At 39.5% G+C, this 27998-nt stretch overlaps 1 protein-coding gene across 2 annotated transcripts in view; it reads right to left on the reverse strand.

The window, feature by feature from the left end:
* Positions 1-314: 314 nt before the first annotated feature.
* The window catches only part of RALA (RAS like proto-oncogene A), an 81391-nt gene continuing 53707 nt past the window's right edge, over positions 315-27998 (reverse strand). For both annotated transcript variants that reach the window (XM_032758273.2, XM_058445586.1), the window contains exons 2-5: positions 19513-19663; positions 15716-15924; positions 9430-9604; positions 315-496 (exon numbers count right to left, since the gene is read on the reverse strand). In XM_032758273.2, coding sequence (XP_032614164.1) covers positions 374-496; positions 9430-9604; positions 15716-15924; positions 19513-19626 — 621 coding nt within the window. In that variant the 5' untranslated portion in view covers positions 19627-19663 and the 3' untranslated portion in view covers positions 315-373. The remainder of the gene's footprint in view (positions 497-9429; positions 9605-15715; positions 15925-19512; positions 19664-27998) is intronic.

A 27998-nucleotide genomic window follows, 5' to 3' on the forward strand; every position in this document is an offset into this window, starting at 1 on the left:
TTTAAAATGATATAAAATTTAAGCTTTATAATAAACACCAGAGGAAGTCACCTTTCCTCCCACTCCCCACCCCCATCTCACCTCTTTAATTTCAAGAAAGACTGCCCGAGAAACACAAGCTTACACGCTACATTCAGGACCATGATAAATGTAGGCAATTATGAAATAAGTTGAACTTTGCTTCTTGGTGAAGCCACATTAATTTCTTTTTAAAGTAAATTTGACTTTCATTGCAGTTCCAATTCATGCTTTTAGTGATATACAACAATTTCCAAAATGTTAAAGTAATTTCAGTCAATTAAGCCTTCAATGGCAATGCTTATAAATTATATTTATTAGTATGGTCAAGATAAGAAAGGAGTTTGGGCTTTGATTATAAAATGCAGCATCTTTCTCTGATTCTCTTGGCTAAACTTTTCCTCTTCTTTTTTCCATTCTTTTCTTTGCTGTCTTCCATCTTTCTCGCTCGAATTTCTCTCATTAAATCAAAAAATACCTAGAAAGAAAAAAAATAGGATAAATAAAGCAAACAGGTATATGAACTTAGTACTTCTCCAAATTACAGCAGTTAAACTTTGGGGATAACAGAAGTATAAATATTTAAGAGCTCTTGTTTGGGAGTACAGAGCGGAAAGCATAAAACTAAAGCCTGATTTTCCTAGTATCTTGAAAAAAGGAGGAAACTAGAAAGTTTTCTGAATTACACTTTATGGTAAAAATGTTCATATGTAATAAAACCTGATCTTTCTGTTCCAGTTTTCGAGACAAAAGTCTAAAAAGTGCTATAAGGTGACGACAGCCCCAAAGATAAAACTCAATGGATTATATTTAAGTACTTTATAATCAATAAATGTATTTTATTAATTTATATTTAATATATGCTTAAATTCATATTTAATAATTTGATTATATTTCATAACTTGGTTTCCTCAGCTCCATTTTTAGAAATGAAGCTGAGGAAGATGGGTGTATGCTTTATCATCTTGATACCAGACACTATGAAACAACTGTCTGTTACTCTATATTTGAGAATTTATCAGTTTTTGTCTGATGTCTAGGAACCGGTAAATAATGAGATATTAGCATAGTAACTAAGAAAATTACGAGTATAACAATTCAAAGTTAAATTTCAATAAGAAATTCCTCTGTTCTGTAACATAGAAGGGTCTGGAAGGCTACACACTCACACTCCCACTCCACATAAACGGCTGAGAGTACATGATAAAAGGAAGAATAACTTTTATGATCACTTTTGAATTCTGGACTAAAGATAAGCAAGAAATATGAAAGCGACAATGAGTGCTGAGAGTAAAGAAGTGTGTGTATGTCATGACTGATGTGGTCTTTCCTAAAGCGTCTGAAAAAAGCAAGGCGCAGAATAGCAGATAGAGCGTAGGCTACCTGTGTGTGTGTGTGTGTAGGGCAGGAGTATACATGTATTTGTTCGCCCTTGCACAAAGAACAATGAAATAATAAACCAAACCCTAATAATCAATTTTATTTTCAAGAAGGGAGGAGGGCACAAGGAAGAGTGAGGCATCTCTGAGTATATCTTGTTATAGAATTTCTACTTTAGAGACATAGGTGTTTTATGTATTCAAAAATAAAATTAGGCCAGGTGCGGTGACTCACACCTGTAATCTCAGCACTCTGGGAGGCTGAGGCGGGCAGATCACCTGAGGTCAGGAGTTCTAGACTACCCTGGCCAACATGGTGAAACCCCGTCGCTACTAAAAATACAAAAATTAGCTGGGTGTGGTGGCGGGCACTTGTAATCCCAGCTACTGGGGAGGTTGAGGCACAAGAATTGCTTGAACCCAGGAGGTGGAGGTTGCACTGAGCTGAGATTGTGCCACTGCACTCCAGCCTGGGCGACAGAGCAAGACTCAGTCTCAAAAAAAAGAAATAAAAATAAAAATAAAAAATAAAACAAAATAGCAAATCCTAAAAATTGAAAATCAAATTAAAATAAGTTAAGACTGGCCGGGCGTGGTGGCTCATGCCTGTAATCCCAGCACTTTGGGAGGCTGAGGTGGGCGGATCACCTGAGGTCAGGAGTTCAAGACCAGCCTGACCAACACAGAGAAACCCTATCTCTACTAAAAATACAAACATTAGCCAGGTGTGGTGGTGTATGTCTGTAATCCCAGCTACTGGAGAGGCTGAGGCAGATCACTTGAATTCAGGAGGCGGAGGTTGCGGTGAGCTGAGATTGTGCTGCTGAACTCCAGCCTGGGCAACAGAGTGAGACTCCATTTCAAAAAACAAACAAACAAAAAGACACAAACAAGTAAGACTGACTATATTCCAAGATGGTGACACAGTCATACAGAGGAATTATTTCAAAGGTCTATAAGACATAGCATAGAAAGTATCTATTTTAGAATAGATGCTAAGGATAAAAATAGAAACAAAATTCCAACAAAACAAAAGAAAGACAAATCTTAAACTTTTTTTTTTTTTTTTGAGACAGTCTCTGTTGCCCAGGCTGGAGTGTGATGGCACGATCTCAGCTCACTGCAACCTCCGCCTCCCGGGTTCAAGAGATTCTCCTGCCTCAGCCTCCCAAGTAGCTGGGATTACAGACATGCACCACCATGTCTGGCTAATTTTTGTATTTTTAGTAGAGACGGGGTTTTGCCATGTTGTCCGGGCTGGTCTTGAACTCCTGACCTCAGGTGATCTACCTGCCTCAGCCTCCGAATGTTCTGGGATTACAGATGTGAAACACAACACCCAGCCAAACTTCATTTTGTAGTTTGTTTGTGACAGCAATGTTGCTCTTTTGGAACTATTTTATTAATGCAAAGGAGGAATTATGTTAATGTAATTTAGGAACCAAGATTTTCAGTGTAAGAGAAAAGATACAAGTACAAAATCAAAGATGTAAACATTTGTAATGTTAAATTTAAATTGGAAATAACACGATCACATTTTTTTTCTTTTAGTAATACCTATTTCCTAGCACTATTCACTGAAAAAATGACAACACAATAGCAACAAGCAAATTATGTAACTATGCTGTGGCTGCTAAGTATCATTCCTCCTAAACAGAACCTGAGTTCCTTAGATGAATGGCTGATTCCTGATCTGCAGCAAGAAGCATAAAATTTAAGTCAGAAAGCAAGGAAACTATCAAAGATGAATGGGCTGAGTCAAACAGACATAGGACCAACATGAAGGAGCATAAATGGTTAAAGGGAAAAAAGCATAAAACACACACACACACAAAGTATGCAACAGAACGGAACACAATGATGACATAAAAGCCATGAGTTCTTGCCCCCACTGGTTGTGATTCTATTTCCCCAGAGACTAGGAATTTCAGAAGACCTCTGTTTCAAGTCTCTGGCTAACTAGCTAGGACAGGAGGTCTCGATTCTAACTAAATGTAATTATTGGAATACTCCCAGTATTGCTTTCTAATGCAGATAAATCACTATGAAAAGGAAACTAGATGAAGGTTTAATTTCTGATTTTATTTTCAATTGAATTTTGTCTGTTTAATTGACACATATTCACAGAGTATACAGTGATGTTTTGATACATATAACGTACAGTGACTAAGACCAGGGTAATTAGCGTATCCATCATCTCAATCATTTATTATTTGTGTTGGGAACATTCAATATCCTCCTTTCAGGTATTTGAAACTATACATTATTGTTAAGTATAGTCATCTACAACAGTATAGTACACCAGAGCTCATTCCTCATATCTAGCTGAATTCTGTATAATTTAACAAATCTCTACCTATCCCTCCCATTCCAGCCTCTAGTATTCTCTGTTCTATTTTTTACTTCTATGAGATCAACTTTTTCTAAGCTTTTACATATGAATGAGAACATGCAGTGTTTAACTGCCTGTTCCTGGCTTATTTCACTTAATTGTCTCCAGTTCTATCCATATTGCCATGAATGACGGGATTTCATCCTTTTCAATGATTGAATAGTACTCTATAGTGTATACATATCACATTTTCTTTATCCATTCATCTGTTGTTGGCACTTGGGTTGGTTCCGTATCTTGGCTATTGTGAACAGTGCTGTAACAAACAAATGTCATTAATAGGAAAATGGCTGAATTATGGAAAAGTCTAACCATGGAATACTTTGTGGTTTTAAAAAGAATGTGGATGCATCTATATGCAGTGACATGGAAGAGCTGTAAGATTTGTCATAAAATTTAAAAAGCACACCACAGAAATATGCTCTATATATACAGATACAAAATATATTACGTGTGTGTATATATATATATATACACAAATCCTATTAATACAGGGAGAAAAAACAAGCAAATGCAAACTTTCCCTTAGAGAGATATGTATGCCTCCTTTTAACGTCTGGAAAGACACACCCGTGTTAGCACTGGTTACTGAAAGGGAGGGGAAAGGAGTGAACTATGGGAGAAATGTGACTCATTTTTCCTCCTTATGTTTTTATATTATGAATTTTTCTTTATATAAGCATGTATCCATGTATTACTTGTAAAATGAAAAAAAACCCAAATATGATATTTTCCAAAAAATACAGTGTATTTCTACCAAAATTATTCCCTCAACATAAAACTGATTCTCTTGACATAATAAATCACACTGCCCCTTTGGACATCTGTTAATATTTTCTCAACTTCTCTCTGTTCTGCCAAAATGTTCCTTAAAAATCAAGAGCAACCTTGGAGTCGTGAATTAAGAACCAGAGCATTTAGCTAGAAGGATACTAACAAGGTCATTGAATGAATCCAATGAGTACACAAGTAGGATTGCCCAGATGTTCCTCTAGCCTCGGAGTGATTCCTCTGCGACAAGCATGGCTTCCTGAGACAAGCCATGCCCCAGCTCTGGTGGCTATGATACTTTTTCATGAGTAGATTTAAAATCTGCATCTTTGAAACTTCCACCTAATGGTCTATTTGGACTCCAGATGAGGATAACGCATGAGCCAATGATCTTATGGAGAGCTAGCATTTGTTCTGTGACAAAGCATGACACTTCACAATTTAATAAAAGGAAATAACACTTGCTATTCCTGAAAATTTGTGATCAGGTTTCTAGCAGTGGATGACATAAGAAATGGGAGATACACTAGCTATTCCAACCATTGTTTTGTTTTGTTTTTGAGATAGGGTCTCACTCCATTACCCAGGCTGGAGGGGTAGTGGTTATGATCTCGGCTCACCGCAGCCTCCACCTACTTCCTAGGCTCAAGCAATCCTCCTGTCTCAGCCTCCTGAGTAACTGGGACTACAGACATTCGCCACCACACCTGGCTAATTTTTGTATTTTTTGTAGAGATAGGCTTTTGCCATGTTGCCCAGGCTGGTCTCGAACTCCTGGGCTCAAGTAATCTGCCTGCCTTGGCCTACCACAGTGCAAGGATTATAGGCGTGGGCCACCGCACCTGGCCCCAACCATTGTTTTGTGTAAAATATTGAAGAAAGAATGTGAGCACCAGAGTTGGCCAGACCTAGAAGCCGCAGATGCCACCACGAATCCCGTGACCTTGAGCCAGTTATGTAATCTCCCCACATCGCAGCTTCCTCGTCTAAAAAGTGAGCATCAGAAGAGTATCTATGCCTCACACAATTAAGGATTAAGTGGTTGGTACTTACCAAAGTGCCTGGCTCTTATAAACACAAACAAATATTAGCTTTTCTGATTAATAGATTATTTCCTCAGGAAAACAACCATGAACACAAGTATAACCTAATTCTGGAAATTGAATAGTTGCTGCAAATGACTTTTACGTAGCCACTGAGGTACTTTATCTGGTAGCCACTGTGCAGGATGTAGCAGTACATGAAATTATAGTCTTCAGTATAGATTTGCACCTCACTTTACAGGCAGCCTCGTTTAATGTAATTCTGTTTTGGACAGGTGACCACCAACTGCAGACTGTATTAACTGAAACTGGCCACAGCAATGTTTCCTATGTGCTTTTCCAGAATCCTGCCACTTTTCATCAAGAGCTGAAGTCTATTCCCCTTCCTTCTCAACCTAGGTGAGACTTTGTGACTACCTCCAACCTGTAGAATGAGGTAGAAATAATGCTGCATAACTTCAGAGACTATGTCCTAAAAGGCCGTATGGTTTCTGCCTGGTTCTTATTCTCTTGTGACACTTGCCCTTGGAGACTCTGCCCACTGTGCTGTGAGGAAGCCTAAACTAGCACACATGGAAAAGGCCACATGGAGGAGCTCACCTGGAGAGGAACTGAGGCATCCTTGAATAACGGCCAGCATCATCTGGCTGAGCCAGACATGTGCGAACAAGCCTTCAGAACCTAAGTTTAGGTATTTCCAGTGCCTAGACTTGAAGCTTTCAGCTGAGGCAGCTGAGCCAAGCCATTTCCACTGTGCCCTGTTCAAATTCTTGGCCACAGAATATATCAGCAGAATAAATGACTGTTTTACCCATAAAGGTTCTGGGGTGTACTTTGTTATACAGCCACAGTAACTAAAACGGCCTTATACCTTTATTTTTTATTTTTTGAGAAAGTAATACAGTCGTACCTCAGTATGTGGGGGATTGGTTCGAGGATGCCTGTGGATACCAAAATCTGTACCTACTCAAGTCCCGCAGCTGGCCCTGCGGAACCCATGGATACAAAAAGCCAGCCCTCCGCATATGCAGGTTTCACATCCTGCTGTATTCTCTGTCTGCATTTATTTGTGGATGCAGAGCCCACTGACATGGAAGCAGACTGCATCTGTGAAAAAAAATCTGCACAGCTCAAATCTGTGTTGTTTGAGGGCCAAGTGTCCATGAATATGGCAAAAAGTTCACAAGGGTACTTACAGTGAAAAGAGCATAAACTGTGGCTTAATTCTCTGGAGGCAACCACAGGTATCAGAGTCTTACATATCCTTATGATGTCTACACAGATAATGTGTATGTATGTGTGTTTAAAACACATGGCAGCAAGCTACAGACACCACTCTGTACTTTGTTTCACTTACTTTATAATTGAAGATCATTTGATATCAGCACATTTAGTTCTATCCTCATTTCTTTTTAATTGTTGGGCAATACTCTAGTATTTAAACCAGTCCATTATTGAACACTTGGATATTTCCAGTCTTTTGCTTCTAAAAATAATGCTTCACTCACTACCACTGAACATACATGTATACGTGAGTGCATAGTTTGTTCTGTGTAATACATTTTTAGCACTTAAATTGTTGGGTCATAATTCTGACGGGTATCACAAAACTGCCCTTCCACCAACATATGAGAGGTTCCTGTTTTTCTACACTCTTGCCAACAGTATATTCTATTCTCAACGTCTTTGTTTTTTTTCTCCCAAAGTGACGGGTAAAAAAAGGACATTCCACTGTATTTTTAAGTTGTACTTCCCTTTTTATAAGTGAGACCGAGCCTCTCTTCCAGTTTAAAGGCCATTTGTGTTTCCTTTCTACGACATGCCTGTTGCTGTTTTTGGGCCATTTTCCCTAGGTTTTTGGTCTTTTTCTCACTGTCCTGTAAGAGCTGTGCTAATGCAGACACCATACTTCCCAGGGCCTCTGATGCCAACAGATGATCACCAAAAGGACTGTTACAATATAGCTTTCTATCTTGGACTGCCAGTGTCTGCATCTCTTCCCCACTCCCCTTAGGTTCAAATAGTTTTTATAGTGTGTTCTACAACCTACTCGAGACATCAATTAGAAAAGTATATATATACTATGAGAATGTTCAATGTTGCCTTTTAAAACCCTCAATCTTAAAATATATTTTCATTAGTACTTTAAAAATATTTGCCATACAAATTGTCTCTTCAAATCTGTAATTTTCTAATGACTTAGAAATGTCAGGCACAGGCTGGGCATTTTACATATGTGATTTCATTTCATCTTTACAATAATCCTATGAAGCAGGTATTCTTGTTCCCATTTCCAAATGGAAGCTAACTGAAATACCCAAGCCCTAGTTACTGTGTTCGGAAACCATGGTTCCCAGGAAACTATGATAGGGCATGCTATGGACTGAATGCTTGTGTCACCCCAAAATTCATATACTGAAACCCGAATTCCTTATGTGATGGCAATAAGAGATGGGGCCTTTGGGTGGTAATTACGTCACTAGGGTAGGGTTTTCATAATGGAATTAGTATCCTAAGAAGAATCAGAAGAGCTCTCTCTCTCTCTGTCATGTGAGGATACAGCAGGAAGTGTAAGGAAATCCAGCAAATCAGGAAGAAAGCCCTCTCAAGAATCATATTGTCTAAGACCTTGATCTTGGACTCGCCAGCCTCCAGAACTGTGAGAAATAACTTTGTTATTTAAGCAAAACACACATATACACACACATATACATACACACACACACACACATACACACACACACACACACTTGCCCTAGTCCTAACCTTAGAAAAAATTAGTATCCTGAATAAAAATCTGTAGTACTCACTCACTTAAGGAATCTGACGATGTCTTAAAAAGTTAATAAGCTTAAGACAGCAATGACACTGTCTTAAGACCTACAGAAAAATAACAGAACAAATCTCGAACTTTTTTTTTAACCTAGTACTTTCTGGATCAGGGTTATAAATCTACAAGCACATGCAGCACTTGCTAGAAGTGTAAATTCCCAGGCCCCATTCCAGACCAAATGAATCCAAATCTCTAGGGGTAAGACCCAAGAATGTGTGTTTATCAACATTTACAGGCAGTTCTTTTGCCTATTACAGCTTGAGAGGCACACTATAGAGCCTAGATACTTGCAGGCTGAAGAAAGACCCCACTTGGAGGCCTTTAAGATTCTGTGCTACCTCAGCCTAGTAGGCAGTCTTTCTAGATACGGGAGCTGGTCTAGGGCAGTGAGATGAAATGCACTTGGGAGTGTTCCACACCTGGTCTTCAGGAAGGGCCACTCTGAACAAAGTGAGAAGACAAGAAAGGAAGGCAGGGGGTTTCCTTTCCTTTCTTTCTCTTTCAGAAGAAAACAAAGGTTAAGGGTGGGGAGTGGAGAGTGGCAGGAGAGATTTTAAAACGCTCTTATCTGGGGGCTTCTTCATCTTGGGAGGTACCCTTATTTTTAAGAACTTAAGTGGGGTTAGGTAGACGTCAGGTCAGAGGTAAGAACGTTTAGTGCTGGAATCTTGGGACTCACACGATTCCTTCGAAATTATCCAAAGACTCAACAGGATAAGGGGGAAAAAAAAAGGTCAGGAATGCCATCAGTGCTTTAAAAAAAAAAAAAGTACATTTAGCTGCAGTGTCTCATGTTTTAATGTCTTCTGGGAAGCTAAGGACAAGGTGAACTAAAATTCCTAACATGTATCTGAGCATTCAGGGATGATAAAAATCAATATACATTAGATCTCTATTTGAAAGTTTCATAGACTCTCCAGACAAAATGGAGCCAAGTTAAAGCAAACCAACCTATTTTAACATGATGCAGTAGTAAAGAGAGTCACGTGTTACCTTGTCAACATTAGCTCGTGTTTTAGCAGATGTTTCCACGTAGTTAACATTCCACTGCTCAGCTCTGTTTTTTGCCTCTTCTACAGAAACCTGCCTTTTATCTTCTAAATCTGATTTGTTACCAACCAGTAGAAATGGAACATTCTCATCTTCTTTTACTCTTAAAATCTGCTCCCTGGATAAGAGAAAATGAAAAAGAAATATTAACATTATATGGATAGTACAGAAAGTTCCTGTTTACCCCATACCTAGTTTTCCCTATTGTTAACATCTTCTACTACTGTGGTACACAAATCACAATTAATGAACCAATATTGATACAGTATTAGCAACTAAGGTCCAAACTTTATTCAAATGTGCTTGCTTTTTGCCTGACATCCTTTTTCTGTCCAGGATCCCATCCAGGTTGCCACATGACATTTAGTTTCGTCATGTTTCTTTAGCCTTGAGTTAGCCATGGTAGTTCTTAGGCTTTCCTTGTTTTTGATGACCTTAATAGTTCTGAGGACTGCTGGCTGGCAGTTTGTAAAATGTCTCTCAATTGGGATTTGTCAGATGTTTTCCTCATAATTAAAGTAGGGCTATTGGTTCTTGGCAGGAAGATTTAGAGAGTGCTATTCTTATTGCATGGTATCAAGGGCCCCACCAATTGTTTTTTAAAACCCAAATGTGCCAGAAATTACTGGAAGTCAGACCTTGAGCATAGATTTTGCATTGAGAGGTAGGTTATCCACTGTGAAAGTGTCATCAATTTTCAAGTACCACGGTTCTGCTCTTCCTAGTCATGTAAGTCTGAGCAAAGTGCAAAGTACTTCTTACCTCAGTTTCCTCATCTATAAAATGGAGCTAACAATTATACCTTCCTTATAAAGTTGCTATGAGGGTTAAATGTGAAGTGCTTATAACTGCATGGAACAGAGTAAATATTCAAAAAATGTTAGCTCATTATTAATCTACTGGAAGAAATGTTTTCTTGTAAAATCAACAAACAAAAGGAAATCTGTAAGACTTAGGTTTACTAATTTGCTACCTTAAAAATGCCTCTCCATTGAAATTATTAAGAGCTGTTGAAGCTATAGGAACGTAAGTAAAGTCAGCCCTCTGTATCCACAGACTCAACTAACTGCAAATAAAAAATATCTTTTAAAACCCCCAAAATAGCCAGGTGCAGTGGCTCATACCTGTAAACCCAGCACTTTGGGAGGCTGAGGCAGGAGGACTGCTTGAGGCTAGGAGTTCAATACCAGCCCAGGCAACATAGTGAGACCCCATATCTATAAAAAATAGAAAAAAAAAAAATTGGCCGGGTGTAGCAGTGTGCACCTGTAGTCCTAGCTACTCAGGAAGATCGCTTGAGCCCAGGAGTTCAAGGCTGCAGTGAGCCATGATTACATCACTGTACTCTAGCCTAGATGACAGAGTAAGACCCTGTCTCAAAAAAAAATCAAAAACCAAAAAAATGCCACAATAAAAAGTAAAACAAAATTTAAAATGCAGAATAACAACTATTTACATAGCAATTACACTGTATTAGCTATCAAAAGTAATCTAGAGATGACTTAAGGTACATGGGAGGATGTGCATAGGCTATCTGCAAATACCACACCATTTTATAGAAGAGACTTGAATATCTATGGATGTCGGTATCCACAAGGAGTCCTGAAACCAATCCCTGCCCCGCCCTGATACTGAGGGACAACTGTATTTTAGAATAAGAGAAAATCAGAAAATTAAAGGGATATTAGAATGGCAAATCAGCAAAGTACACTTGGTTTTGCAGGCATTTTGTTTTGTTTTGTTTTGTTTTGTTTTGTTTTTGGAGACAGGGTCTTACTCTGTCACCCAGGCTGGAGTGCAGTGGCATGATCATGGCTCACTGCAGCCTCAACCTCCTAGGCTCAAGCAATTCTCTCACTTCAACTTCCTGAGTAGCACACCTATACTATAGGCATGCACCACCACACCCAGCTAAGTTTTTTTCTTTTTTTCTTTTTTTTGTAGAGACGGGGTTTCACCATGTTGTCCAGACTGGTCTTGAACTCCTGAGCTCAAGTGATCTGCCTGCCTCAGCCTCCCAAAGTGCTGGGATTATTGCTGTGAGCCACTGTACCTGGCTGCAGGCATTTTATAGTGATGCTTGAAAAACTGGGAAAAATCTTCTTCTTGCCTTATTTTCAGATTATTCTATTCTGTGCTTCTTAGACAATGTTTCCTAAATACCACCACCACACTACTACCACTAACATTTTACTCAGCGCTTACAATGTGCCAAACACTGCTTTCAAGACTTATATTTTCTCATTTAATCCTTATCTAAACCTATGAAGTTAGTATCATTATTATTCTTATCCTACAGATGAGGAAACTGACGCACACAGAAATTATGTTAACTTGCTCAGAGTCACACTTAAGTAGAACCAGGACTGAGAAATCCAACTCCAGAGCACACAATGAACTTGTACAGTAGATACCACGAGAATACGAAGGCAGACCTCCTGGATTTTAACTCTATGCTATTCCTGACTGCACAAGCTGGGGCAAGCCACTTAACCACCCTGCATTTCTGTTTCTTCGTTTATAAATTTGGATGTCACTTTTTAAAAAAAAGTCAAATTTAAGACATCACTAGTTCTCAATCTTATTTTACGGACTCTAAGAAAAACTGCAGGCAATTATAACTGTATGGTGCCATATCATAAGACACAGCCCTGAGAGATGTTAAAATGTACATCTTATAATCTATGAAATCCAGTAGTATCTACCTCACAGTGTTGTTTGAGAAACTGGTTTATATATGTGAATGCTTAGAACAGTCTGGCTCCTGGTAAGTGTTGCATGAGTATGGGGTAGTGTTACTATTATTATTACTTCATTCACTTGATTACTCATGATGTAGCAAACATTCTAACACATTCGACACTCATAGAAGTTCTTTGGACCTGAACTCTCAGTTCTTCTAATGTGAATAGACTATAGGCCGCACAGACTACGGGCCACAGAGAAAGTAAACTCCATTCTTCACTGATTTGCATTTGTCTTAAACATCCTTTTAGAAAATAAAATGTCAAACAAGCACGGTATCTGGGTGATGCAGGCTAAGACGTACAGCACTACACAGTGCTATGATGCTTCCTACCACTCACATGATTTCTTGCAAAAACCACATCAACTTTCACCGTGATTACTATTAAATATATGTGGTACTTGGGAAGGGCATTTTGGCCAATCACAATCCTTTTCTAGGGCGTGCTGTGACTTTCTTAACCAGTTTCCTTTGTGAATGAGGGCCTGAATGCTGTTCTTTTTTCTTTTTTTTATTATACTTTAAGTTGTAGGGTACATGTGCACAACGTGCAGGTCTGTTACATAGGTATACATGTGCCATGTTGGTTTGCTGCACCCATCAACTCGTCATTTACATTAGGTATTTCTCCTAATGCTATCCCTCCCCCAGCCCCCCACCCCACAACAGGCCCCAGTGTGTGATGTTCCCTGCCCTGTGTGTCCAAGTGTTCTCATTGTTCAGTTCCCACCTATGAGTGAAAACATGCAGTGTTTGGTTTTCTGTCCTTGTAATAGTTTGCTCAGAATGATGGTTTCCAGCTTCATCCATGTCCCTGCGAAGGACATGAACTCATCCTTTTTTATGGCTCCACAGTATTCCATGGTGTATATGTGCCACATTTTCTTAATCCAGTCTATCACTGATGGACATTTGGGTTGATTCCAAGTCTTTGCTATTGTGAGTAGTGCCGCAATAAACATACATGTGCATGTGTCTTCATAGCAGCATGATTTATAATCCTTTCGGTATATACCCAGTAATGGGATCGCTGGGTCAAATGGTATTTCTATTTTAGATCCTTGAGGAATCGCCACACTGTCTTCCACAATGGTTAAACTAATTTACACTCTCACCAAAAGTGTAAAAGCGTCCCTATTTCTCCACATCCTCTCCAGCATCTGTTGTTTCCTGACTTTTTAATGATCACCACTGAATGAAGCTGTTAACAACAACTAACCTGCCACTCAGTCTCACCACTTGGAAGGTGAGACTGACTCAGGTGTTTGTAACTCTAGCACCTCTGGTCATATGTGTGTATATATAGTCATGAATTTATTTCTTAATAAATACCTACTAAGCTACTCTGAGTCAGGTGCTGCAGGGAAACCAATACTGAAAAACTATAGTGTGATTGATGCTGGCAGAAACACGGCTGTAGAAAACCTGGACCTACTGGGTTCCGAGGTGAGAAGATGTTATTTTTTTAGAGTTAATAGATTGGTTTTATTAGCAACTTTGCTGGACGTCAGAGAAAAGTAATTCTATGGTATAAACTTCATATACATTTTGCTTAATATAATACTCCCTTTAAATACAGTTTTAGAGGCTATTACAGAATTTCAGAATAGGGAAGTACAATCTGGTCCAACTTCATTTTTGACATAGGAAAGTAAAAACCAAAAGGGTTTTTGAATCAAAACAAATGTTTACTAAACATGTACTTACTATAGATTATATGCTAGCAACTGTGTCGTATATAGGTACTGGGGATACTGAGACAGGAAAGGAATGGGTGTTAAGTGTGATACTGGAGCTGTAGCAAGGACTGCATATACAGACGAGGAAGTAATGGATTTTGTGGATCACAGAGATGACCAGGAAGGCTAAAGGGAGAAGCTGATATTTATGCTACCCTTTTATTTATTTATGCTACTCTTGCAGTTTAGACCACGTGGAGTGCCTACTGTAACCATTCAGACCTTTTCAAAAAAGCCTTTCATATTGTTGGTGAGTCACTAGGGTCATTTTTATTTATGGCAGGGGCATTGGAGGTACGCCCTAAGAGTAATGAATCATCCTTATTTTCTGTAATAGTAATAGCCCAAGATTCTTGCACGAAAATACCTTATTCTCTTGAGATATCACTTTGACTTTGGTGACTATGGTGATAACATTTATTTCATTACTTAGAACAAGACTTGCTACATTATAAGCACTCAAATATCTGCTGAATGAATAAGCATTGGCATTTATATAACTTTCAACATGTCTCCCACAATTACAAGCTACCAGAGTCTGCCATCCTTTGCCTGTCATCATATACGAAATTCCTTCCTCATAGAAACCAACAAACTTTATAAATAAATCTATACTTCAGAGTTTTTCAATTACCTGCTTCTTGCAAAGAATGCTCTCTTAGAATAAGTTCTTGAGATTTTCAAGTGTGCATAAAAAGGAATGCTCTGTGTAAACCTTGGTTTAGTTTTTTGCTCACCCACCTGAAATGCCCTCTTTCCTTATGTGTGAAAATCCTTCTTTTCTTCAAGCTCATCTATTTCATGAAGGTTTCCCAGCTTCTTTCCCCTCCCAGATCCTCTGCACTAACCACTGCCCATGTTTCCTACTATGTCACTAACTTGCTCTTGGTTAAATGCCTTATATATTCATCTAGGCTGTGTGAATCTTGAAAATAGAGGATACACTACATGCTTCTTTTCTGTCCTCCATAATCAAGTGGACACTTCACACAGAAATAAAAATATGTATCATTTAATTAAAGAACACTTGATTTATGCATGTAGTATTTGCAAGACCACGCAAGAACTCTATGCCAAATTCCTCTTAGATATAGAGGAGCACCTCTTTCCCCTTCACCAAAACCACCTCCTCTAAAACCAAATGGGTTCCAGATTTTGATTAAACAATAAATATTAAAAATATCATATTATATAACAATCTAATGTGCCCATCTACAGAGATACTATTTCTATTAAAAAATTCATTCATTCTGAAGGTTCCCATGTAATAAGAAAAAGAAACAAAAAATTCAGTCTGTGCTATCAGGGCATCTATATTTTGAGGAGGATGGCAACGTGCCTACTGAGCATTACATAGGTGCTGAGAAACCATGACTAACAGAGAAAGACATAAAACCTGAGTAAGCTCCATTATGTGCTCTAAGTATGAACTGTTATGGCAGTAATAGTTTACACTAAAGAGAAATACTTCAGTAACTCATAGAGACTCTGGGTAACTGAAGCTGTCACAAAATCAAACTCCAATACAGGTGACACTGGGAGAGCTGTAAGACTATGCAAAGTATCCTAACTGTGTGTACATAACACAGTAGAGAGAGTCATATACTGATATCAAAAAGGGAATAAACACAATTAGAGACAGAGTAAAAGACTAACAAGTTAGAACTTCTAGTTGTCTACTTGTTTCTGGGGAAGAAATTGTTGTATAGTATGTCACAAGCAACAACATTACTCTGGGACATACCTGAAGTCAGCTGTAGCTGCAAAGGATTCCATTTCTGTAATAGAGAAAACACAAAGGAACCCCTCCCCGCTTCGGAAGTAGTTGTCTCTAATTGCAGCGTAGTCCTCCTGCCCAGCTGTATCTAAGATATCGATCTGTACTTCCTCCCCATCTAGCACTACCTTCTTCCGATAGCTGTCTGCTTTGGTAGGCTCATAGTCCTCCACAAACTAGAAAAGATAAAAACACACCAATTTTTTAATTATTATGTTTCAAAACTTCTTATTTTGAAATAATTATAAATTCATGTGAAGCTGCCAAAATAGTACAAGAAGAGTTCTGTATACCCTTTGCCCAGATTCCTCCAATGGTAAAAACTATATTAATTTTAATTTTAGACAATTTGTTGGTTTCCTCATTTGCAAAAAGAGAGGGCTGAATTATTACCTCTAGGCTGTTTACAGCTTGAAAACAGCTTTTCTTCCTTAAAACACAATACCTGCAAAAACTATTACACATATATTTTACCAGATTTATAATAATCTTTTTTCTATGTAACTCTAAATATAAATTTTCATACCAGAATTGTGGAAATAACTTAAAAGTCAATATTTTGATAAGCACTGAAAGTATCATTGAATCCTTTCTTTTTCTAAAATGAACTAAGTCAATAAAGTGATTTACACTACTCAATAGAAAGTCAAACCTTAAAACTTTATGAGACTTCTTCCCAAACTTTTGATTTTTTAAGTACAATTCAACAACTTTACATTCCCACTCCTATCGTCAGCCCCATAAATCTCACTTTAATATACCTTGATAAACCAGTAGGTAGGTAGGCAGGTAGACGATAAGTATGTGTGTACGTATGCAGACAAGGCCTTACTATGTTGCCCAGGCTGGTCTTGAACTCCTGGGCTCAAATAATCCTACTGCCTCGGTCTCCCAAAGTGCTGGGATCACAGGTGTGAGCCACCATGCCAGGCCTATCTTTTGGTATCATTGTTAGCATGTATTCATTTACACACAGACATTTGTGGGTTTTTTATTAGCTCCTGTACATATTTTCATTATCTGACATATTCTTATTTATTTGCTATGACTGTAGCCTGTCATTAGAATTTAATCCTCAGAGCAGGGACCTTGCATATGCTATTCATCATTATATCTCTAAAGCCTATAACAGTGCCTGGTACATGGTAGACACTCAATAAATAATTATTTTAAAAATGGACACAGTGTATTTGTAACTGTAAAAGTTAAATAACATTCCACCACATTTACATGCTATTAATGTGCTTAGTCATTCATTAAAAGTTAGGCATGTGGGCTAGGTGTGGTGGCTCATGCCTGTAATGCCAGCAGTTAGGGAGGCTGAGGTGAGTGGATCACTTGAGCCCAGGAGTTCAAGATCAGACTGGGACACATGGCAAAACCCCGTGATATGGTTTGGCTCTGTGTCCCCACCCAAATCTCATGTTGAACTGTAATTCCCAATGTTGGGGGAGGGATCAGGTGGGAGGTGACTGGATCATGGGGGCAGATTTCCCTCATGCTGTTCTCAAGATCGTGAGTTCTCACGAGATCTGATGGTTTTTAAAGTATGTGGCACCTCGCTCGCACGTGCTTGCTCACACACACACTCTCTCTCTCTCTCCCTCCCCTGCCCCAACATGTGAGGATGTACTTGCTTTCCCTTCACCCTCTGCCACAATTGTAGGTCTCCTGAAGCCTCCTAGTCATGCTTCCTGTTAAGCCTGTGGAACTGTGAGTCAATTAAATCTCTTTTCTTCATAAATTACCCCAGTGTCAGGTAGTTCTTTATAGTAGTGTGAGAATAAACGGATACACCCCGTCTCTACAAAAATATACAACAATTAGCTGGGCAGAGTGGCACATGCCTGTAGTCTCAGCTACTTGGAAGGCTGAAATGGGAGGACTGCTTGAGCCTGGGAGGTGGAGGTTGCAGTGAGCTGAGACTGCACCACTGCAAGGGCAACAGAGCAAGACGTTATCTTTAAAAAAAAAAAAAAAAGGGCATGTGAATATTCTTACTTTTGGCTTCCTTATTGTCAAGAGGAGACTGATTTAAGGATTAGTCTGAGAGAAGATTAGCTCTTAAATAAACAGTATGAAAAAAAGAATTGAACGAATAAATCAGTAATTTCATTTAAAGTACCATGTCAATCCACTCTCCATAAACTTTTCTTTTTAAGAGACAGGGGTCTTGCTCTGTTGTGTAGGCTGGAATGCAGTGGCACAGTCATTGCTCACTGTGACCTCCAATGCAAATAATCCTCCTGCCTCAGCCTCCTAAGTAACTAGGAAAACAGGCATGCAGCATCACGCCCAGCTAATTTTTAAATTTTTTTCATAGAGACAGGGTCTCACTTTGTTGCCAGCTGGTTCAAGCTCCTAGCCTCAAGTGATTCTCCCACCTACACCTTCCCTAAACTTTTTAATTCACTCACTAACAAGCATGGCAACTGACAGATTTAAGCATTTCATGTATGTGTGTAAAAAGAATGGTGAGACATAGGCAATAGAAAAAGACATGGGGAGTTGGGTGCACTGGCTCACACCTGTAATCCCAGCTTTGGGAGCCCAAGGTGGGAGGATCGCCCTGGGCAACAGAGTGAGACCCTGGTCTCTATTTAAAAAAAAATAAAAGGTAAAAAAAGAGATAAAGACATGGGGTGGGAAAAATCCGTAGGGATATTTTTAGTCAAAAGACTAGGTTTAACACTTTGTTGCTCATCACAGATCCCTTTTCTTGGGTAAGTTGGGTAACTCTCTGAGGTTCTGTTTTCACATCTGTAAAATGGGGATATCACCATCTCCCACACAAGATTGTTACGAGGACTAAGTTCTCTGCAACAATAAAACTGGCTTTTATTGGGAGAAAACAGAAGTGAGGATACATGTTTACACTGGATTACCAACTCTTAAATCATTAAGACTTGATAACATTCCTGCAGGGAAAGACTATATTGCTATATATAGGCTACACCTTAACTCAAGGATGATGAAGTCTGATATGAATACATGCATACAAATCTGTAACCTGTGTAGTAATTATAAATTTTAGTGACTCAGCCTGCTTAATGATGAGTGTAGTGCCATGCCAAACACACAATAAACGACTTTTTCATCAAGTTTATTAAAAGATTTTTTTTTTTGAGATGGGAGTCTTGCTCTGTCGCCCAGGCTGGAGTGCAGTGGCGTGATCTCGGCTCACTGCAAGCTCCGCCTCCCAGGTTCACACCATTCTCCTGCCCCAGCCTCCCGAGTAGCTGGGACTACAGGTGCCCGCCACCATGCCCAGTTAATTTTTTGTATTTTTAGTATAGACGGGGTTTCACTGTGTTAGCCAGGATGGTCTCGATCTCCTAACCTCGTGATCTGCCCGTCTCAGCCTCCCAAAGTGCTGGGATTAGGCGTGAGCCATCGTGCCCAGCCTAAAAGATATTTTATATATGTTAACCTCAAGTCTCTATTAAGTATTATACACACCACTTCTATTAATTAAAAGTAGGAATATCCAATAAAACCTAAAAACAAAAAAGCTAAAGTTAGATTACTAAAAAAAGGTGTAGTTTTTAGTTTAGCTTTGTTTTTAAAGCATGAGGTTTTTAAGGACCATAAGTTCCTGATTTGTAAAATCAAGTTATGTACAGATGGCTCTACAGACAAAAATGAAAAAAAAATTATTAGTAATTTCAAGGATTCAAAGAATCCATACAAAATAGCACCAAACTAAGCTAGGGAAATACTCTCTGAAAGCCTAAACTTTGATCCATTATAAAATTAGCACTTACCTCATCGTACATGAACTGCAGAGTCAGAGCTGACTTGCCCACACCACCACTGCCCACCATGATGACTTTGTGTAAGGCCAAAGAATTCTGACCCTTGGGCTTATTTGCGGCCATCTTGTGTCTCAGTTTTCACCAAAGGATTAAGAAGAATCTAAGAAGAATGAAAGAATAAGTAATGCTCTGCACATTCTTCTTTAGAATTCCAGTGTAAGAAAGAGATACGTCCTTAGAGTTCAATATACTAGTTTTCAATCTGTAGTGATTTTAAACAGATGGCAAATGAAGAATGCTCACTTAGGGGAAGAACCATGAACCATTTATCAGATAATACCATGGCAATAAAACAAGCCTATGACTCAAGGGCATTTCTCTTAAAATAGTTGGGTTTCAGTAATGAGCTATGATCAAAAGGGAAAATTTCCCAGTATGACTGCATGCTGACAATAATGGGGTATCAGCTGCACTGAAATATGTCCACACAGATATGAAAGCAGGCTAAAGAATCTCTTTGTTGTTACCCTAATTTATATTGGCAATAATTAAAGAGATGTTTCTTCCTCTTCTTTTTTTTTTGAGACGGAGTCTCGCACTGTCGCCCAGGCTGGAGTGCAGTGGCGTGATCTCGGCTTACTGCAGCCTCCACCTCCCAGGTTCAAGCGATTCTTGTGCCTCAGGCTCCTGAGTAGCCGGGACTACAAGTGCACACCACCATGCTTGGCTAGCTTTTGCATTTTTAGTAGAGACAGGGTTTCGCCATGTTGGCCAGGCTGGCCTCAAACTCTTGGCCTCAAATGATCTGCCTGCCTTGGCCTCCCAAAGTGCTGGGATTACAGGCGTGAGCCACCACGCCCCCGACCAGATGTTTCTCTTGAGTAAGAAACAAGTGACCAAAAAAAGACTGCTAATGTGTTTACTACATCATGCCTCACATTAAGGACCTCATTGAAATGCTTACTTACTGCTATTTTATAGAAGACATCCCATGCTAACAACTTGGTAGCAGAATTATAAACAGAATTTAACACTGTATACCCCAACTAACAGATTACTGGAACATCTGTTTCTTGGGATGGCTGGCCAATCTAACTTAAATGCTTGGATCTAGCATGCCTTCACTTTTCTCAGAGCATCCACTGTTTAATACATTTTTACACTTAGTGTGGAGAGGCCAGGTTCTTACAGAAGTTGTAGTGACCTTTGGCCATGCTGACTTGGCCTTAGAAAAAATCCTGTGAGGCCACAACAAACACTCTGAATGTGTGTGGAGATCCAAGCAAAGAGATTTTTTGTTATTGGGGGTTGAGGGGGTTGCACCCCTTGTTCTCAGCAACTCTTTGACTTGTTTCGGACCAAACAGCTTTTTAAGTTGCAGCTCCCAGAACCACGTCCCTTCCTGTTTACCTCTCTATCTTGGGCCAATCTTTCCTAGCTTAGCTGCATCAGACCCACAACGGTCTCCTTCTGTTCTTCACTTTTCTATGCCTCTTGGCCTTTGCCATGCAGCTTCCTCTGTCTGGCATATTCTTATTCCATCTGGCTAACTCCTCTTTGTTTTTGGGTCTCAGCCTTACCTGAAACTCTCAACCTAAACTAGGTTCTCCTCTGCTCTGTGCTCTCAGATAGCATCTGATACTTTTCCTTCATAACCCTTATCACAGGTTGAAATTGCCTGAATATGTATTAGGTTGGCGCCAAAGTAATTGCGGTTTTGGCCATTACTTCCAATGGCAGAACCGCAATTACTTTTGCACCAACTTAATAGTGTAAGTATTCCTCTAGTATGCCAGAAACAGTGAGTTCAGGGCCATGTTCATTTGGGTTAATAGTCTGCTTAATGTAACTAACATGGCTGGCAAAATCAGCCATTTAGTGCAAAAGTGTTGAATGAATGAATGAATGAATGAATGAATGAATACACAAATGTTTGCAGTCTGACTTAACCCTGAGAACTGCTTTAAGCTAAGCTTGTCCAACCTGCGGCCCGTGGGCCACATGCGGCCCTTTGAATGCCCAACACAAATTTGTAAACTTTCTTAAAACATTATGCGACTTTTTTTTTTTTTTTAGCTCATCAGCTATCATTAGTGTATTTTATGTCTGGCCCAAGACAATTCTTCTTCCAATGTGGCCTGGGGAAGCCAAAAGATTGGACACCCCTGCTTTTAGGTTGTACTGGTGTAAAGTAGCTCTTGCTACTAGAGGTTCAATCACAAGCAGGGGCCAGGACAATCTACCATGGGTCTGTGCCTCACATACGGGCTGTACAGGGCACCCAAGAACTGGGCACGGCTTCAGGCCCCACCCATAAATCATTCCCATATGCCTGCTTGCCCAATATATAAAAGCATTAAGAAAAATCCCCCATAATCCTCCTGTCCATTTAGCAATATGAACAGGCTAACATACCTCCTTGGAGACTGCTTTCAATCTATATTTAACATAACTGAGATCACATATACATAAATGCATTTTTTTCATCCTGTTCTTATCATTCTATCAAAAGCATTTTAGCAGAAGCAGTTTGAACTGTTGAGTGTATGGCAAAAAATTTACACTTACAGGCTAAGAGTTCAATTAAACTCAACAAACACGAATTCAGCCACTCTTTTACTTGGGTATGGCGAACATGACCATTAGATTGTGAGTGCTTATTACTGCTCAAAAACAGTGAAAATTACAGTACACTGCAGGTAACTAAAAGTCTGAAAGATACCAAGTCAAAGCCAGTTTATGAAGCATGCTGTTGCTGGTGTTCCTAAATACATCAGGAAGTGACTTCTTTATTATGATCCTTACTTGCTGGCAGTTATAATCATGTCACAGCTAATATATCTACTGTTTTATTTTTAAAACAGTACATATCACATGAGCTCAGGGCATTACCATATCAATTAATACTCTAAGAGTTGTGTGTGTGTGTGTGTGTATGTGTGTTCAAAAGAAAACACTTAGCAGTCACTACAACTGGGTTAAAACACTTTTCCTTCTAAAACAATTTGAAATACAATCTGTGATCAGAAACAGAAAAGACAGAGATTTCCAAGGACGTTTTTCCAAAGTGCAAACACTTCCTAATAACTATGAGCTGCACATTCCAGACTATTAAGAGGCTATCCAGGAAAAGAAGCTCCTGCCAAGGAAAAACTACTCGACCCCCATTTTAAAAGACTTGGCACTCCACCACTTAATTCCCAAGCCCTGGTCTAGATATTGTTTTGAATGATAAACAAGCCATAGCCCATGCCTATGTGGAACTTAAGACAAACACATACACAAATAAGCAAATACCATTAGTGATAAGTGAAATGAAAAAAAAATAAGGCAGCAATGGGGGGAGGAGCTACTTTAACCAGATGGTCAAGGATGACTCTGAAGAGGTGGCATTTGAGCTGAGACCTGAATGTTTTGAAGAAACCAGTCAGCTCTGAGGGGAGAGCGTTCCAGACACAGGGAATAACAAGTACAAAGAACTTAGAAGGGGGTGGGAGTGGGGAGCATGTTCTAGGAAGCAGAAGGTGGCCAGAGTAGATGAAGCCTAGTGTCAGTCTGTTTCCTGTTGCTATAACAGAATATCTGAGACTGGGTAATTTATTTTTTAAAAAGAAATTTATTTCTTACAGTTCTGAAGGCTGGGAATCCCAAGAGCATGGTGGCAGCATCTACATGGCTTCTGGTGGAAGGCATCACATGGCAAGCGGGCAAGTTTGCTGCCTCGTACAAAGCCATCAGTCCCATCATGGGGGCCCTACCCTGATGACCTTATCTAATCCTAATTACTTCCCAAAGCCCCACTACCAATCAACATATGAATTTGGGGATTAAATTTCCAACACATGGCCAGGTGCAGTGGCTCATGCCTATAATCCCAGCACTTTGGGAGGCGGAGGTGGGCGAATCACTTGAGGTCAGGAGACCAGCCTGGCCAACATGGTGAAACCCCACATCTACTAAAAATACAAAAAAAATTAGTAAGGTGTGGTGGCATGCACCTGTAATCCCAGCTACAAGGGAGGCTGAGGCAGGAGAATCGCTTGAACTCTGGAGGTGGAGGTTGCAGTGAGCCAAGATCATGCCACTGCACTCTAGCCTGGGCAACAGAGTGAGACTCCGTCTTAGAAAGAAAAAAAAATTGCCAACACATGAAATTTGCAGGACACATTTAAACCACAGCACTTAGTGAATAACTGGAGAGTAAGAGGAGGTAAAATTGACAGGTAGGCAGAGGCCAAATCACAAAAAGCCTTGAAGGCCCTGGAAGTGTTTGGATCTTACTAGAACTGTAATGGGAAGCCTCTGGAGTTTTTAAGAAGGATAGTGGTAAAATTTGTGTTTTTAAAAAGATTACCCTGGTTGGTGTGTACAGAATGGACAGTGGAAGTGGCAAGAGTCGAAAGTACAGGAGGCTATCCCAGTAATCCATGCAAGAGAGGACAGAGGCTTGGGGTACAGCAGCAGCAGCAGCAGTAATGGTATTACTAGTTCCCGTATAACTACTAATACCATCTATACTGGGGACAACCAACATTTACTGACCACTCACTAAGTGCAAGGCACTGTTCTGAGCACTCTGCACATACTAATTCAGCTGAGTACTACATTTCAGATATTTACAATCCTAGGCGGTATGTACTATTTTAACTTCATTTAGCAGATGAGGAATCTGGGTCACAGATGTCGACTTGCTCAAGACTGAGCCAGAATTCAAACTGAGGGAGCCTGCTCTCCTAACCACTATGTTATTTGGGATACATTTTGAAGAAACAGTTGATAGGACTTCCTGATTGACTGGATGGGAGAAAACAAGACTAACCTTTAAGTTTTTGTCCCAAATATCTGAATGTTAGGCATCTATACCTAAGATGGAGAAGGACCAAGAAGGAATAGGTCTGGGAAAGAAATCCCAAGCTCTGCTTGCACATTAGACATTTCAACTAGAGTTGAACAAGAAAAACTGAATGTTTTAGTCTGGAGTAGAGATGAGGGTAGAGACGGAAAAAAAAATTGCATGTCAGTTTACAGATGATATCTGAAGTCACAAAACAGCATGACCTTTCTTAGGGACAAGATGAAGATAGATAGGAGAAAGCAGCAAAAGAAAGAGCCCTGAAACAACTCAACAGGCTAGTTCAGCAGGAGATCTAGTGATCGCACCGTCACTGAGGCTGGCTGACTTAAATCCTGCCAACAGACTGAGGTGAGATATGAGGAGAGACAAAAAAAGAGCTAATTCTGTGCAAGATGGAGGTTGTTGTTAATCTTGGGAAGAGTCATTTCACCAATTGAGGTAAGAATGGGGTGGGTAGTGCATGCCTGTAATCCCAGCTACTTGGGAGGCTGAGGCATGAGAATCGCTTGAACCCGGGAGGTGGAGGCTCCAGTGAGCCAAGATCCAAGATTGCACCACTGCAATCCAGCCTCGGCTAGAGAGTAAGACTCCGACTCAAAAAAAAAAAAAAAAAAGGAATAGGGTGGGTTTGGGTTGAGGAGAAACAGAAAGTACAGAATTGGATTTTTACTCTCAAGATGAATAGCGAAATGTAATCATAATGGGAAGGTGTTGTTAGGAAAATGGCTTTTTGTTTGGCTGCTTTTTAAATATTATTAAGGGATGTTTGCATGACAATCATCCAAGAGAGGCATAAATTAATGATTTAGAAGACAGAGTGAACTCTAGGAGCAAAGTTCTGGAGTGAACCAGAAGAATTAGGACCTGGAACATAACAGGAGCAGGGGCATCTCTTCCTTTGTAATGGGAGGTAAGACAATGCAAAGAACAGGAGTATAGGTGCTGGCTGCAGGAAGATTTATTTCTTTGACTGTATCTAAATTTCTTCAATGAAATATAACCACAGATAATTTTGCGAGGGAGTCAGAATTCAAAAGCAAGCCTGTCTAGATAGATCAATAGAACAGAATATACAAAACTAGATTCAAATACCTACTGTAGTGTAGTGTGTAATAAACGGTGGCACTTCAAATGGCGGTAGGGAAAGACGGAGAATAATTCAACAGGTAGTGTTTGGACAATTGTCGAGCCAACTGGAAAAAAAAAAAAAGTTGGATCTATTCTCCTCATACCAATATAAAGCCTAAGTAGATCAAAGATTTAAGTGACAAAATTAAATCACAAAGGCACAAGGAAAAAAATACGGAAGAATTGATCATCTTTTTTTAATCTTTTTTTTTTTTTTTTTGAGACAATCTTGCTCTGTCACCCAAGCTACAGTGCAGTAGCGCACTCTCGGTTCACTGCAAACTCTGCCTCCTGGGTTCATGTGATTCTCCTGCCTTAGCCCTCCAAGCAGCTGGGATTACAGGCACGAGCCACCATGCTCAGCTAGTTTATATATATATATATATGCATGCATATATATATATACATATATACACATATATACACACATATATACACATATACACACACACACACACACACACACACATATATATATATATTTTTTTTTTGAGACAGAGTCTCACTCTTGTTGCCCAGGCTGGAATGCAATGGTGCGATCTCGGCTCACTGCAACCTCTGCCTCACCAACCCCAGGTTCAAGCAATTCTCTTGCCTCAGCCTCCTGAGTAGCTGGGACTACAGGTGCACGCCACCACACCTGGCTAATTTTGTATTTTTAGTAGAGACGGGGTTTCTCCATGTTGGTCAGGCTGGTCTCAAACTCCTGACTTCAGGTGATCTGCCTGCCTTGGCCTCCCAAAGTGTTGGGACTACAGGAGTGAGCCACGGTGCCCAGCCTGTTTCATAACCTTAGAGTGGGGAAGGTCTAAAGTATTACATAAAACCCGTCGTAAGTTTGAAAAATTTTACTACCGAAAAAAATTTCTGTCCAGGTGCGGTGGCTCACGCCTGTAATTCCAGCACTTTGGGAGGGTGATCATGAGGTCAGGAGTTTGAGACCAGTCTGGCCAACATAGTGAAGCCCCATCTCTACTAAAAATATAAAAATTAGCCAGGCATGGTGACGCACGGCTGTAGTCCCAGCTACTCAGGAGGCTGAGGCAGGAAACTCGCTTGAAACCGGGAGGCAGAGGTTGCAGTGAGCCGAGATTGCGCCACTGCACTCCAGTCTGGGCAACAGAGAGTCCATCTCAAAAAAAAAAAAAAAAAAATTCTGCATGGCAAAATCTTCTAGAAGCAAAGTAAAAAGATAAAACTGTGGAAAACATTTGCAATTCATTTTACAGATAAGAGATGATTTCTCTATATAAAAAGCTATACCCCACTTCTCACTACCACACTTGACTAGTCTTTAAAAAAGTTACTATAAATAAAAAACCGTAGGAAATTGGGCAAAAAAATATGAATAGTCACAGAAAAGGATATACAAATGACTCAGTATACTTGACCTCACTGATAAGATAAATACAAATAAAACTATATTGGTATAACGTTTTATCCATCAAACTGATAACTGTATGTTTGCAAGGGCTAGCAAACCAGAGCCCCCTTGTTTTCGTACAGCCTATAAGTTAAGAACGGTTTTTGTTTTTGAAGGGTTGTAATTAAAATCAAACCAAACCAAGAAGAATATGTAACTGAGAATGTGGCTTGCAAGCCTAAAATATTTTCTGTTGGCCCTTTACAGAAAATTTTTGTCTATCCCTGGTGTAGAGAAATAGGCATATTCAATGATTGCTGGTGGAACTGTAAATCTGATACATGGAATAATATGTAACCACAAAAAATGAGGAAGCTCTTTATGCACTGAAATAGAAGGAACTCCAACACAGAGTTAAAGTGAAAAAAAAAAAAAAGATACAGAACAACATATCCCATATGCTATGCGTTGCCTAAAAACATTAAAACAAAAAAGGAACATTCAGGATTTGCCTGTTCATATATTTGGAAGGATATTTTTTTTAAATGGTAACACAAGGTTGTCTGTGAAAATGGAAACTAAGTCACTACAGAGGTGAGAGAGTATACCATTCTGTACATTTGATTTTTGTATCATGTAAATGCATACTTTACTTAAAAAATATAATTAAAACTAGTCATAAAATAAATCAACAAAGCCCATTTATTTATTGTACTCAGCAAAACTGCAATTAACTATGTTCTTGGTACCTTAAACTAGAAATTGGAGGTATGAGCTTGAATTTTAATTAAAATACAACTTATCCACATGTACATGCCTTTGTGTTTTTCCCCTTCAAAGGAACAGGGGTCCCTGAATTCCAAATTGTGTGACTTATTTGGCTCCTCAATTATTTTCTGTCTCTTACCGTTCAACTTTTTAAAGTGATGTCCTAGAATAATACTATAGAACCTATTTGGGGTGATGGGTGGGCTTCAAGTTTTTAAGCTCACTTCAAGCTCTGCTTCATCCAGAAACTAGACAACTACACCATGCTCATACGAGCTACTTATTTCCTTTCTTCTTTCCTCCATTTTTCCTTCTCTCCAAAAATACACCGAGGGCCTACCTTATTACGTAAGGCACTGTGCTAGGTGCTGGGGCTATGGA

Source organism: Hylobates moloch, unplaced genomic scaffold, assembly GCF_009828535.3.
Source record: "Hylobates moloch isolate HMO894 unplaced genomic scaffold, HMol_V3 SCAFFOLD_1, whole genome shotgun sequence".
Lineage (NCBI taxonomy): Eukaryota > Metazoa > Chordata > Mammalia > Primates > Hylobatidae > Hylobates > Hylobates moloch.